The following is a 16239-nucleotide window of genomic DNA, read 5'->3' on the forward strand; positions in this document are numbered from 1 at the left end:
GACGCTTCTCGTATTTCACACAGGTTAACTACTGACGTAAAGAGTTCAATTATATAAGAAAAGTTGGGGGTGTTTTAAGATGTGGAATTTTTCTATGTATCTTTATAACTATCTGTCGTTATGTACTCCAGTTACACCGGGGACAGCCTAGATCATATATACTTTATATATGATCTAGGGGGACAGGCCATCTAGAAGCTTGGAGGCCGTTACTTTTAAGCGGTCCGACCGCCCCCTCCTCCCGCACTAGCAGGTACGGTACCATTCAGCTGCAAAACATGTTCTGAATGGAAGTTATTGTATTGTGAGAGCACAACTGGATTAGTGAAAGTAAGTGGTCAACGTTTTCAGTTTGTAGTGCAACGAACAATTCTGCTGTGTGTGGGCTCTTCTGTAGTGACGTCACTGAAGCCTCTAGTTGTTCTGTCCCCGGTGTATACTATCTAAATCACTCGAGGGCTTATGGTGAGCAGGTGGAAGGTAGAAAGTCCTGTCGACGTCATATTCCTTGCAATCTTAAGGTCATAAACGACAGTCAAAAATGTGGATCAAACGTTATTCACAGCGATTTTTCAAGTTTGTTTTAGCATATTTATTTTACATACTGTTTGCGAAACTGACTCATCTACGCCATCTATTCGTACAAGTAAGAACTAATGAAGCCACACTTACATAAACGAATTATTATATCGTATCGATTATTAGGGGTCAAGTATTTTTGAATGCCAGTGTATGCGTCCACATTTTCAAAATTCAGTATTCACTGTGATATTTCGTTGAACTTCCTCGTAGCAAACTATTTTACATTCCTTTTCATGATTCATTCTTTTACTGCAGGGTAGAGTGACGCACGTATGTTCTTGGAAATACCGTTATCTCAGAGTCGGTAATACTTTTTTATGTCCTATTAACTGAATATAGCCTCTCAAACAGCTCAGTGCTAGAGCACTTGCATATCACCGCATCATTTCACAAACTTGGCTTTGATCCCCCTGCGTTGACTCTCATGATACTTGTAATGGACAATATTATACTAGGGCATTCGAAAAGTAATGGCAACAGTTACAGTTTCACATTAAATTTATTTAGGTTACTTTTGACATTATATAATTCAAATATAGTCCCCTCCCATGTCAACAATACGTTTCCAAATCCTTGGAAGATGGCGGACTTCATATGCAGCATCATTTCTGCATATCTCTGTCACTGATCAAACTAAAGCTCTCTGGATGCCAACTCTTGATTAAAAGCGAATGCCTCGCTTCCATCCACCTTGCAATAGCTCGGTATGGAAGAACTTCTCTCTCACAAGCTTCTTGTGATGCCCTAAAGCACTGAGTTGCACATTTTCCTTTTGCAACTTGGATTTTATGAAGCACCTTTGTTTGTATTTACTGAACAATTTTTAGGGCTGGATTACTTACTACAAATCAGAAATAGTGACAGTATTTATAAAATATGGTTACTTCGAAGCTTTCAATATTGCGGGTTTATGAAAGAATCGCTGCTCTGTTACACTCTATGTACAGGATTTCAATGGTCACCGCTAGGATCACTGATTTACAGCATTGTTGCCATTACTTATCAATTGTCCTGGTTTTTATATGTCATAATGTGTACTAGCATGTGTTGCTGGAGTTGTTCAAAGTGGCTTCCATCTGCATTTACACATTTCCATCTTTTTTTATGAAATTTCTTCACACGCAAAGTTATCGTATTTTCCTTAATGACTGCCATTTTATTTTTCTTCTAATATTATCTCATAAGTTCACCCATAGTGTGCGGGTTATTCTTGCAAAACTGGGGGTCTTCGGGTGTGAATAACAATTTTATCAAAACTTCTCGGAAAGGCGTATGCAGGCGGACATCACTTTGAACAAATGTAACAAAGTTTAGCACTCATTATGAACTGTTAGGTTATTTGAATAAATAATAACTACTTCACTGTGTAACATTACGAATCTTGGTGTTATGTTACCTATTATGTGTTATTTATTGAAATAGGTAACTTAATTATGGGTCATTCCATGTTTTTTAGTTGGTTATTTAACGATGCTGTATCAACTATGAGGTTATTTAGCGTCGATGAGATTGGTGATAGCGAGATGATATTTGGCGAGATGAGGCCGAAGATTCGCCATAGATTACCTGGCATTCACCTTACGGTTGGGGAAAGCCTCGGAAAAACTCAACCAGGTAATCAGCCCAAGCGGGGATCGAACCCGCGCCCGAGCGCAACTTCAGAACGATAGGCAAGCGCCTTAACCGACTGAGCCACGCCGGTGGCTCATTCCATGTTAACTGGTCCTGTATCTAAAAAATTATTTCTCATAAAAAGTATATTTCTGTATGTTAAAATACGCAACATAGTCCAGGAGACATGGATATATAGCATTTTGAAATAAAAATCTAAATGTTACAATAGTTAAACTTTGTTAATTGATTGATAATTTAAATCGTGGTTTTGTTTCCTATGTTGGCTGTAGTGGGGCGTTCATAGATCTGGTTAAAGGAGGACGATTTATCTATGGAGAAAGCTTGTCGTAGTTAAAACAGTGAAACACCCAAGAGTTATAAATAAGCGTGGACAGTTTGTTTTTTGTTTGAAAATTATTAATTTTCACTGTAAAAACAAACATTAAAACTTTGTGATTGTTATTTGTATCTTTTTTATTATTATTATTATTATTATTATTATTATTATTATTATTATTATTATTATTATTATATCTTTAATTAGTAGTATTTTCACAAGTTTGGAGAAAATAAAAAAAAATAATTTAAATTTCATTTTTCAACTATTCTGTCACAACAGTTCGCCGAGATAGCTCTGTGGTAGCGTGTCTACCTCTAAACTAGCCGGCCCGGGTTCGATGCCCGGTGGGGTCAGAAATTTTCATGTAAAATTTCTACCTCAGCACTAGGAGAGATGGCGGTGGACAACGTCTAATCATTAAATTGTGCACCAATATGCCTGGGTTAAATCCCAAATTTCTCCGCAGTGCATGTGAAGAGAAAGTATTATGTCACTGTTGACAGTGATTCGTCTGTCGGATGAAAACGTTATGCCTGGCGGTCCGTATGATGTGCTCCTCTCCCAATTTCACTTCCTTCTGACATTTCTTCTCCTATGACTCGTTGTTTCATACAAAGATTATTGAACAGCCTTCTGTCTTTCCAATCCATACCTATTTTCTTTAGGATCCCCAGCGGTTTATTCCAATCCACTGTCAAACGTTTTTCTAGATCCGCAAATACTACGTAAATGTACACTTCTTTATTATTCTCTAGATATCTTTCGCGGATTGTTCGTAGCAATTCAATTGCATCTCTCATTTTCAGTCCCAATTCCCCTTGCAAGGCCGCATTTTGGCGTACATTTCAAACGTTTCTCTTCCCATTTTCCCCATTCATTCATGTTTCAGTCCTTTATTTATTTATTTTCTTTTTACACTTCTCCATTTTCTTCCTTCTCTCTTTTATTTACTTACATTCTTCAATCCTTCTTAGCTTTCTTCCCCTCATTTATTCTTTCAATAATTTTTTTCTGCTATTTCGTTTCAAGTTTCTTCTTCATTAATTTCCATCTTTGTTTCTTTGGATTCCAAAGACACTAGATAACGGTAATTTGTGCCGCAGGGCTGGGCTCGAGCCTGGTGCTGACGCAGGTGGAGGTGATGCTGCACTGCCACTACCCGACACAGGGTCGCCTGCCTAACTGCGTGCCGCAGCTGGGCAACGCGCTGGCCCATTTCGCGACGCCCCTGCTGCTGCTGGCCTTCACATCCGCCTACGGCTCGAGCTGGGCGCCGCTGCTGCAGGCCGGCATCGTCATGCAGGGCATCTTGGGCGCCGCCACCTTCGTAGCCCACGTGAAGCGGCCCCCCGCTATTGCCCGCTACCGCGTCCGGCCTCGAGCCTTCACCGTTCTCAACGGCGACGGCGAGAGCCAGTCCATCCTCGCGCGGGACAGCTACATCAATGCCAGGTGGGCACAAGTGCACCACTCTCCTTGTTTCTGATCTCCATTCGTTTCTTATTTTCACCAATATTCTATCTTTCCCCGTTTCCTTCTTACTATGCATAGGCGAGAGAGAACTGTTTCCTTGTGGGGGGGGGGGGAGGAAAACCACAGAATCCCGATATAACGAGGTTATGGGGGACATCATTTATCTTCTCCCCCCATTATAGCTTGACCTTGGTATAGTATACCGGAATATGATAAGGTATTTTAATAGTACATTATGCAACGAGCCTATAATGGTAGTAATTAAGATGCAAGTATGTTTGTTTATGAAACTCGCTTGCGCTCGTTTCATAATTTTCATACGAGCTTCTTAATTACCATTATAGGCAAGTTTCATACGACTTTTTATGCTCGACCATATTTCTAATTTGAAATTATTCAAAAGTAGGTCATGTTATGGTTATGTAAGTGAGTAGCGAACTAACCTGAATTGTGAGATGTGCGCAGACGCGTAAGTATTGATTTTTTTCGAGGCCGAATGTCATTGACCTTGATATAACGTAGAGAATAAGATGAACATTAGTCTTGATATAACCTGGAAATTGATTTAGAATTGAAAAACGAGATGACAAATTGAATTTATTTGAATATTATTTACAATTAACGCTAATTATTATAGTAACAGAACATAACCTTCTGCGACAGTATTGCATTTCCAGCCTCCGTGACTTTTCGCTAATTGTCTTTCGATAGCATATCCGAGAATAATCGATACTTGCGGTTTTATAATGGTACAAAGGTGATTGTCATTGGCTGAACACCTGAACTTTAATGAATAGGTGTACTTTAATGAGGTGCATTAAAGGGCTACTACCAGGTGTATAATTACTACATTTCGGCATGGTCGAGCATAAAATAAAGTAAAATCGTAACAAAATATAGACAATTTTACTTTTTTTTTCCTCTTGTAAGGAAGAGGGACTCGAAGGTTTGCACTGCAGCCTGAGGCTTATTGTGCTTACCACTCCTATTCTGTGAATGATTGGGTAGCTGAACGGCCACGTTCTTGTACAGGTATAGCACGCCACACCGTGAACTTAACCCGGGCTATTGTATGGATGATATGTGAACTAATGATGGCGAAATGAGTCCGAGGTCTACACCGCAATTCTGCTTCAATTGGTTGAGGAAAAATCCCAACCAAGTAACTTGTCCAAACCGCTCGTTTCATGGCCAGACGTGCTAACCATTACTCCACAGCGGTGGACCAATTTTACATTTACTTTATCTGTTTATTTAAAAGAGCAAGATAGCGTATGAAATGTGAATTTTAATTATTTTATTTAATCTTGTCTTTAAGTTTAACCGCGATCACTTTTCTTTTCTCTGCATTGTTGTGCAGTATGTCACTCATATTTCTTCAAGTGGCTGCTTGAACACCTGCAGAGTTCTAGCACATCAGTACAGGCTGTTACAAAAAAAAAACATTATAGTGCTTCCATTCCTCTGATGAGGTGTAGAAATTCTTATATATTCAGAAATTTAAAATAAATGTTATAGTCCAGACACATGGTCTGAAGACAATAATTCGTCAATTTAAGGACAGAAACTTAATCATAAACAAAAACAAGAAAAATCTTTTGAATTCAATATTTTCTAATGTTAATAGAAAAAAGAAAGAGCTCGGCCAAGTTTGGGGGGCAGTGCACCCCCATAACTCCGCCTATGTTATTATGTATGTTTCCTTCACTATTTACTTCTTTCCATTCCTTCTTTTCATACTTTCTTCTTTCCGTTTACAATGTTCCTTTTCTCGTTTTCTTAATTTCTTCTTTCTGTCGTTCCTTTGCTTCCTCTTGTCTCGTCCCTTCTTTCTTCCGTTATTTTTTCCAACTTTCTCTTTGTCTCGTCTTTTTTTTCTTCCGTTGTTTTCTTCCTTAATATTCTTTGCCTTGTCTCTTCTTTTTTCTTGTGTTTTCTTGCTTAACTTTGTCTTTGTCTCATCCGTTTTTCTTCCTTATTTTTCCTTAATATTCTTTGTCTCACGCCTTTTTTCTTACCGTTCTACATGTTGCGTCTATTTTCTTCCGTTGTTTTTTCTTAATTTTCTTTGCCTCGAACTTCTTTCTGCAGTTTTCTTTCTTAACTTCCTGTATGTCTCGTTCATTTCTTCCTTAATCTTCTTCGTCCCGTTCCTTTTTTCTTGTTGTTTACTTTAATTTTCTCTTCGTCTCGTTATTTTTTCTTCCGTTGTTTCCTTCCTTAATCTTCTTTGTCTCATCCCTTCTTTCTTTCTTTGTTTTCATTCTTACTTTCTCTATGCCCCATCCATTTTTTGCATTGTTTTCTTAATCTTGTTTGTCTCATCTCTTCTTATTTCCGATGTTTTCTCTCTTAATATGGCGTTCTCTTTGTCTCTTCCTTTTCTTTCAGTTGTTTAATTCTTTAACCTTCCTTGTCTCGTCTCTTCTATCTTCCGCTGTTTTCTCAACTTTTTCTTTATCGCCTCCTTTTTCTTCAGCTGTTTCTTTCCTTTATCTTCTTTGCCTCTATATTCCTTTTCTTTAGTTGTTTGTTTCATTTATCTTCTTTATCTCGTCTCTTCTTTATTTTAGTTGTTTTCTTTCTGATCTTTCTCTTTGTTTCTTCCTTTTTCTTTATTTGTTTGTTTCATTAATCTTCTTTATCTCGTCCCTTCTTTATTTTAATTATTTTCTTTCTGAACTTTCTCTTTGTCTCTTCCTTTTTCTTTAGTTGTTTGTTTCATTAATCTTCTTTATCTCATCCCTTCTTTATTTTAGTTATTTTCTTTCTGAACTTTCTCTTTATCTCTCTCTTTTTCTTTAGTTGTTTGTTTCATTAATCTTCTTTGTCTCATCTCTTCCCTTTCCGTTGTTTTCTTTCTTAATTTTCTCTTCGTCTTGTCCTTTCTTTCTTCCTTGTTTTTCTGTAATCATTTGTTTTCGTTCTACTTTTTTGCTTCCTTTGCTTTGTTTGTTCCCTACCTTCTTTCTTTCCTTGTATCCTTTATTTCTTTGTTTCTCCTTTCCGTCTTTCTTTCCACCCTTTTGTCTTATTTCATTTTCTGTTTTATAGTTCCCTCCCTCATTCATCTTCATGTATATACTTATAGAGATTATACAATTTATATTGTATAATTTTATAACAGGTAAAATATAAATGTGCATACATGTTATTTATTGTTACTGCATCATTTAGTCTATTCAACTTACTAAATAACAATTTAAATGTATTTCTATTTTTGCAGCTTCAGCGGAGCAAATTCACCATCATCTAATCGTACCTGGAGAAGCCTTTCACCTACAACAGAAGAACCAGAGTTTATTGTCTCTAGCGGTAACACGCCCTTAACCCATGAAATGAACTACAGATGTAACAAGAACCAATTTGGAGTTGATATTCTCCCAGAAATCCCTGAGGAATCGGAAGACGATGTCGAATCGGACTACAATACCAAAATTGAAGTCCATGAAGTACCACAGACGGGTAACAGTGACATTAACGTCAATGAAGTGCCACAGACTACTCACACAAGAAGTTTAGACAACTACTTAGATACTAATAAAATGTATCCTAATTCAATCGAAGATGGTGTAGAAAACAAGAGATGGAGCATTGGAACAGTTGAAGAGATTTTACCAATGTGTGTTGAAAACGGATTATCTCTTTTAGTATCAAAAAATGAAGGCAAAAGTGATGCCTTCAATTCACATCAGAAGAGCAACGAAAATATTTCCCAGAAGATAAAAGAAGAGGGGAAAGTATCAGACCTGTCAATTAAGTCAGAGGTAAGACAGAGAGCGAACACTATGCCCAGTTACAGTCCACCTTGGACTACAAAAGCTTCAGGAGAAATTTCTCCATTTGATACCAAAGATACAAGAGAATTTGATCCAATATTGAGTAACAGCATAGATATACCTTCTGTGCACGTAATTAGGAACAGTGGAAGTGATTTTAGGAAAGTGAAAAGTTTAGATGAAGTGCCTCTATTCGATAAAGAAAATTTGACTAACCAGGAAGATATTTTGAAGAAAGATATCATTGTGACAAGTGGTGATGGTGGAAGTAGATATCTTTCGGATGATAATCTTTCTTCTAATGATCAAGTTGGGTCTATAATGAAAGAAATTAATACATTCAGAAGTCTAGAACTGCCTGATGAAGTTAAGAATAGACTAAAGCGTTGGAGTATAGGGACTTTGGGTGAAGTTAAGTCAGAAAATGATAGATCCAATTTAGGGAAATTGGAAGGGCTCGAAAGCAACGGTCATCGAAAGTGGCGTAGTGCTGAATTCGGTGAAAATAGAGAACCAAAAGATCAGTTCAGCGACAAACTTTCTCAGACTCGTGTGTTTACATTTGAAATAGATGACTCTATTGCAAATAGAAATAACGTCGTACTTGGGGAGTACCAGGGTGCAGACAATGTTGGATCATCGTCTTCCGGTTCAGGAGATAGTGAACATCCTCTTTGGGTAGCAAAATTGGTGTCTTCTGAAAATATGACAGTTGAAAGTACATCTGGAAGTAACGAAGAAAACAGCTCACTAAGAAACTGGTATAGAAGACCCTCGACTCTTTCTCACGCTCTACGACGACTGCGATTCAGCTGCACTTGTCAGTTCTATAGACGTCATTCATTTAGAAGACGATATCCAAGAAACCGGTTTGCTTCAATACTATTATATTATTTCTTGGAACCATTATCTGTGCCATATTTTTTCCCGAGTTTATTGTTGCGATTTGCTCTAAGACTGTGTCCAATGGGATTTGCTGCTCTTGCTCCTTCTTTGACCAAGGACATTATACCTGAAATTACCAACGAAGAAGCTGTGTTCTCCGTTTCGATTTCTGGATTTGTGTGGCTGTGCTTCTTGCTTGTGACTCCTTGGTGTACAAGGATGCATCATAGTAGGAAGAAGTACTTGTTCGCAGCTGGTAGTCTCGTCTCTAGCTATGGACTGCATCGTAAGTATAGCTATCAGTGTTAGAGTAATAGGAGAGCCAACTAGATTTCTTACGTAGCCTAGTGGTGGTTCGTGGATATTAGTCATGGAGGGGCTCAGTTATAAAAGTTAATTTGCTAATATACACTACCGGTAATATTATATTTTCGAATGACAAACAATTAGACCATATGCTTACCTTACTTATTAGAAGTGAAATTCCGTACGGTATTTCTTCTCACAAAACTTGTCAATGACTAATTTATTGAAGTCTGTAACTTTAACTATATTTGTGTTTCCTACCGACTACATTGCGAGCGCATTTAATCTGTATTTTCCTCTTACGGTTGGTCGAGAAACACCTCTCAGTTTCTGAACAGGTTATTGGCAATGTAAATAACATTTAAGTGTTTTTCGCCAGCAATGTTGGCTACACTGTCGAGTTGACGCGGTTGAAATTGCATGGAAGATACGGAGTAGCAATATTCATAAGCTTTGGTGTCCCCATTATGATTTAAGGTCTTAGTTATTACACGTATATTCGACTTAGGACAATTCGATGGTGTTTGGGTAAAAGGCGATAAGTCATAAAAATGAGTTTTGAGTTAAATGAAAATTAAACATCGGACCCTTATTGCAAATAATTTTCTACATAAATAGTAAAACACATCAAATGCTAGTATTCTTTTGTTTTTGCACAAAAAATGACTTAACCCCTTTACCCGAATACCATCGAATTTTTCTCACTTTAAAATATACAGAGCATTCAATATTTTATTCTCTGAAGGAAAAGAATTTGGACAAACACACTCAAATAATTCCTTAAAGAAAGAAGCCGTGATTTCATACTATCACTACAGTCTAGTATATAAAGTAACGAAGCTCAATACGTAGTAAACATGCATCCATAGATAGTTGCTAACCACTAGGATCGCTAATATCGCCTCATTACAGACAATGCGAAATAATACCGGCACAGTCTATTGTTCTTAGCACCCTCACAACTCAAGCTTCGTGACTGTACTGTTCTCCAACCAGGAGATCAACCGTGAAAGGAATGTGCTTACTATTGCGTCATATATTGGAGCGAAGTAGATAGATGATATTATCGTTATAACGTCAGTTTAAAGACCATGCGCTCTCCTGGAGAGATTAAAAGACCAGGAGATTAACAGTGATCTAATTTTGTAACTATGGTAGTATAAACATGTGTCTGTCAATGTTATTGTTTGAGCTGTGAGAGCTAGCCAATAGAGAAACGAGTATCCACGTGTGTGACCTTATGCCATCTTATGATATCAACATTCATTCACAGAATCACCCCCCTGCGTTTCATTCCGGAAAGACTTTCTCATGGTTGGAGCACAATATATACTAGACTGTACTATCACTCCAAAATTCTCACTAGCATTGAGTCTGTTCGCTAGCGTGGACGAGGATGGGATGGGATGGGATGGGATGGGATGGGATGGGATGGGATGGGATGGGATGGGATGGGATGGGATGGGATGGGATGGCATTGCACTCGTCACAGCAACGTGACGTCACAGGTCGAAATTTTTTCGTATGATTAGTACCCGAGTCCAATGATAACTCTCATTACTGCCTAATCTCCTATACAGCTGCTGAAATTGGAGAAACATAACTTGGATACTGAAATTATGGAATTAATATTGCTGGGAAAGTGCAAATAGAATGTGTTTGATGATTATCACAGGTAGGACGAAGTCCTTGAGCCCCCCTTCAATAACCGCAACTGTTCTTAAATTTAACACATTTGCCGAAGTGATTCTACCGATTTAAAAAAACATTTTAATCAGTTATTAATTATTATATTCTTTAGGAGGTTAGACGTGATTTCGTGTTGAGCTTTAAACTTCTTTATAGCAATAATTATATTTTATATGATTGTATAATTTTATATATATTTGGAGAGAAAATTTGAAGATGATAATTTTGCGTTTAATTACATTAACATGACGACGATATAGGAATTGTATATAAATTGCTTGTTTATGCAGATGCCGTAAATATGTTAGGAAAAATCCAAAAACGATTAGGGAAAACGCAGAAATTTTACTTGAAGCAAGTAAGAAAATAGATTTGGAAGTAAACCCCCAAAAACTAAGTATATTATTATGTCTCGAAATAGTACGAAATGAAAATATAAAAATTGGAAACTTATCCTTTGAACACGTAGAAAAGTTCAAATATCTTGGAGCAACAGTAATCAATATAAATGACAAACGGGAGGAAATTAAACGTCGAATAAGTATGGAAATGTCTGTTATTACTCGGTTGAGAAGCTGTCGTTCTCGATAAAGCTGAAAATTAGAATTTATAAAACAGTTATACAGTATTACCAAACACTACAGATTTTTGGAATGCATTATTGAAAATATATTCGCGACACCACGCAAAAGTATTCTGAAGCATGTCATTTTAATCTAAAATATAGCGCCATTGTTATTGACATGTGATGGCAATAAATTACCAATTACGTTACTCTACTCGTACGAACATGTTTTCGCTAGTCGAGTTCTTTCTCATTGTAAAACATTTGAAAGTAGGATCTATAAATTGAGGACCTCGCACGTAAAACATGGTCACTGACATTTTGGTGAAAAATGAGATCTGTATAATGTGGTATCTTACATTCTGCGTCTAATCCAGCAGTTAGTTTTCCAACATCTCTACAGATGGGAGAAGTATACATATTTTACTTTTCTGGTAACTATACGAATTGTTGCATGTATAAATGTTTACCTACCTAATAACTCTAAAATACTAAAACGTAACTTACCATGTTTTACTTCAGAACCCTAAATTATTTTTCATACAAACTATAATTATAGGACTAATTATAAACTGCACTTCATAGAAAAAATAATTCAAGAACAACCAACATTAAAGAGTTCATTCCAAGACGAAAGTAATCCTTAAAATAGAGAAATATGCGCGATATAGATGTCAATCGATTCAGAATCAAATGCACATTTAACTATATAGGCCTACTAATAAAACAATACGGTGTGAATCCCGATGATTATCTGAATACATCTTTGTTTTATTGTTTTGTATTTTGATGGTTTATTATTATTATTATTATTATTATTATTATTATTATTAAGAATATGATATTTTGTTGTTCAATATTGTTACTGTATTACATGGACTCGTCCAATGGCATTATAACTTGGCAGCGCCCCTTTATGTGCTGATAACGCTAGTTTCTTACTAGATAGTGCTCGTCGTTTATTCCCTTTCAAGTATGTCACACATCACTCGACAGATGGCATCACGCGTAAGCTCTAGCATGTTTAACATCTAGCGGAGATTATTTGAACTTCGTGTTACTTTAAAAATGTTAATATTTTCGCATAAATTGTATTTCGAACAAAGACGTATTCACGTCAAAACAATTTTTGTCACTTTTAAGAGGTTGTTCCCTACCTTGACTTGTCTCCTCCTCCACAGTGCTGTCAAAGGCGGAAACGCACGACAGAGTGACGCTGAGCTGCGCGGTGTTCGGCCTAGGACAGGGCGCAACCATGGTGACGGGCAACAACATGGTGCGGGAAGTTCTCGGTACCTGGAACCTCGCCAAGGCGGACGTGTTCCTGGACCTCACGTCGGGAGTTCTCGTGCTCGGTGCCTCCTCGATCATGGGTCTGTACAACACAAGAAACCATTACGTTTTACAGAGCGGAAGTGGTTACCAACCATTGTTGCAGTGCCTCTGCTTGTGAATGAAGTAGCACGATTAAAATTAAATATTATTAGAAATATCCTTTTCACATGTTCGTTCCCGCTTTCCCATTTGTTCACACGAAGGTAGAGCCAACAGCCGAAGCGTAGTGAATTCCTGTATTTCACCAACAATGGAAGATGTCCAAGATAGCCTCAACTCTTCTCCCCACATTATTTAAATAAGATTTTTGTGTGTGTGTGTGTTTTGAAAATAGTGTAAATATACCTCCACGATGGGTCAGTTCTAGAGCGCTGGGCTTAAAAGCATTGTTGCAACTGTTTCTATAAAGTCGATTTCACAATAAATGAAAATAAATAACGCAAAATGGAAAAAAGGAAAATTGTTTAAATACATGTATGTATATATGTATGTATTTTATTTTTTTATTTTAGTACGTTATTTTACGACGCTTTATCAACATCTTAGGTTATTTAGCTTCTGAATGAGATGAAGGTGATAATGCCGGTGAAATGAGTCAGGGATCCAACACTGAAAGTTACCCAGCATTTGCTCATATTGGGTTGAGGGAAAACCCCGGAAAAAACCTCAACCAGGTAACTTGCCCCGACCGGGAATCGAACCCGGGCCACCTGGTTTCGCGGCTAGACGCGCTAACCGTTACTCTGCAGATGTGGTATGTATGTATGTATGTATGTATGTATGTATGTATGTATGTATGTATGTATGTATGTATGTATGTATCAGCGGCGGATTTTCAGGGGAGGCAAGGGAGGCCGAGCCTCCCCTAATATTTTACCAGAACAGAATATGATAGTAATAATTTCAACTGAATTAAGATCACAGACAAGTTACAGCAAATGATGAACATTTTTCCTTTTATATTAATTTTACTATTCACTACGACTAAGATGTAAGTTACGTAAAGTCGACCACATTCAGTTGGCGATGCCCGCTCGCTATACTGTAGATCAGGCGTCTCAAGGCCAACGCATGAAAGTTGTTACAGAGAGCGAATGTAGATAGCGTAGTCAGCACAAGAGATAAGCGCAATACCCGAAGATAGCCGATCGCTGATTCATGTTACAAGCATGAGCGAGCTAAGTTGTAACTGTCGCGGGAGAAATGCCATAAAGCTGCACTTTTGAGTTTTATTGTCACAATAGACTGTTATTTTCGGAAGGAATAAAATTTCTTAAGTAGTTTGCAATAATAATAATAATAATAATAATAATAATAATAATAATAATAATAATAATAATGACAATAATAATAATAATAGTAATAAATTTATTTTCTAATGATATATCAATGAGTAAAAATAAGACATCTGAAGCATGAAGAACCATACATGTTACATAATTATTTAAGCACAAGGAACTGGCCATCCTTACCCCATTATCTCCTGGTCTAGTTGTCTTTAAGTGGTGCCTTGTTGGTATCACTTGTGAGGTTCAGACCTGTCTTCGGACAGTTGACTAAACAACAACAATACTTCATTTCTAGTAAATGGTTTTTGGTATCTCTCTCTTTTTTAAGTTTACACTATATTTAATGAAATAAAATTCAATTAAATGATAATAAAATTACAATTAAACTTATTAAACTTGTTGGTTGTTAAAGTACGTATTTTTATGATACGTCAATATTAATATATTAATTACAGTAATAGTTAAATAATATAATTCGTGATGTTTTCAATAATTAAAAATAACCAAAACATCTTAGAAATTCACAAACAATCTTAAATCTGACCTCAAATTCCTTTCTCAAGTCCTCCAGTACTTTATTATGTTTGTTACATTGGTCTTGATTCAAATTAGGTAACAATTTTAGATTAATAAAATGGTAACAGTTACCCACTGAAACTTGCGACTCCCACAATTTCGCTTTCCCTATGACACTTTTATTTCTTCATACATATGCGGTAATAAGGACATCCTTTCCTCGAAGATGGACACAACATCGTAGCGGTTGCAGATGTTTATTCAAACTTCGCGGTCAATGACGTCATCCGGAGATACACGAACTGCTCCCGCATCTTGTTCCACTTTTACATATAAAAATAGAGAGAGGAGGAAGTGCTCTGAGAAGGCCCTATTGAGACGTCTGCTGTAGATAGTACAAATAATTCGTACTGAAAAATAACAGATAGCGCTGTAACCTGTATAGTCGACATCTAGCAGCCTGCTGTGTTTATGCGAGAGCGGGAGAGAGGAGTCGGCTACATGACGCTACTCCTCGGTAACCATGACAACAGCAGTTCAACCAATAAGATAGCTGGTTAGTGGAGTGTTTAAACTTGACTAGAACGCGCGAAGGGAGCCGATTTGGAGACGTCCTACCCACCGCTGAGCTCTCTCTTTCTCTCTTCTGGTTTTAGAAAATTGAGTGACGTGTTGTTAGTTTTCTCTTGTTTGCGGGTGTTCTTGTCATTTTATTCTTTTGTGCTACAAGATATATTTACTTATACATTATTTTAAATATATCGAGAGTTTAGAAACAAATGCAGATTTGTCTCTAGCTTCTTGTAGTAGCAGTTATTCAGTATGCTGTGACCTATTGATCGGTTTGCGAAGAAAGAGGAATGTCCAGTTAATTTGCTGTAAAATTAGACCATGTAATAGTAATGACCAAGCCCCGGATTCTTAGGTTCGAGTCAATTTTGTTGCTATCTCGTTACTCTCGAAATATTGCTTTTCTTATTCGTTTTATGTAGCAAAGAGTAACATTCTTAAATGTAATATGACCTAAAAAGACCTAATTCGTAGGTTAGGACTTAAAGTGTCCCAAAGAGTGGCAATCTTTACCAAGCCGTTGTAATATATTAACAGTATGTTGTTTATTTTTATTTTTCCCGTAAAATCATATAAATTCCTAAACATAAGATTTAAAATCCTAAAACATAAATTGGAAAACCTAATTTTAATTTCTTATAATGTATAAATTCTGCGCTTGGTAATGAGGTACGTCACAGGCCTTATATTTTTATATTCTCAGCATTCACGTCTTGGCCTCCTCAACTTTTAAACCCACCGTCCGCTACTGGTATATATGTATGTATGTATGTATGTATGTATGTATGTATGTATGTATGTATGTATGTATGTATGTATGTATGTATGTATGTATGTATGTATGTATGTAATGTATGCATGCATACATGTATGAAACTTACAACGCATAATATTGTACGTACGTACGTACGTACCTACCTACATACATACAAACATACATACATACATAAATACATACATACATGCACTCATACATATTATTATTATTATTATTATTATTATTATTATTATTATTATTATTATTATTATTATTATTATTATTATTATTATTTTACCTTTATAAGCCGCGAAGCCTTTTTACTGTAGGAGGAAAGTATTGTACCAGATTAGTCTCTCCAAACAAACATTTTTCCAAACTGTTTTATTTATTGCTTGCTATTTTTTTTCTATATTCTAGAATATAGTTTAAATATCTCATACGAGGTCTTCTCAGTGGTTTTCTTCCCGCCGGTGTTTCTTCTGCGACTTTACTCATTTTCCTTTACGATGGAGCTCTGATTACATGAGCTATACACT

General features: G+C 36.7%; 1 protein-coding gene across 1 annotated transcript in view; it reads left to right on the plus strand.

Annotated features, from left to right (window-relative positions):
• LOC138694632 (uncharacterized) overlaps window positions 1–16239 on the plus strand; it is a 50157-nt gene that overhangs the window by 25019 nt on the left and 8899 nt on the right. Inside the window, exons 4-6 of the mRNA XM_069818548.1 lie at window positions 3640–3988; window positions 7236–8959; window positions 12415–12606. Of these exons, the coding sequence (XP_069674649.1) occupies window positions 3640–3988; window positions 7236–8959; window positions 12415–12606 (2265 nt within the window). The remainder of the gene's footprint in view (window positions 1–3639; window positions 3989–7235; window positions 8960–12414; window positions 12607–16239) is intronic.

This window comes from Periplaneta americana, chromosome 2 (assembly GCF_040183065.1).
Source record: "Periplaneta americana isolate PAMFEO1 chromosome 2, P.americana_PAMFEO1_priV1, whole genome shotgun sequence".
NCBI lineage: Eukaryota > Metazoa > Arthropoda > Insecta > Blattodea > Blattidae > Periplaneta > Periplaneta americana.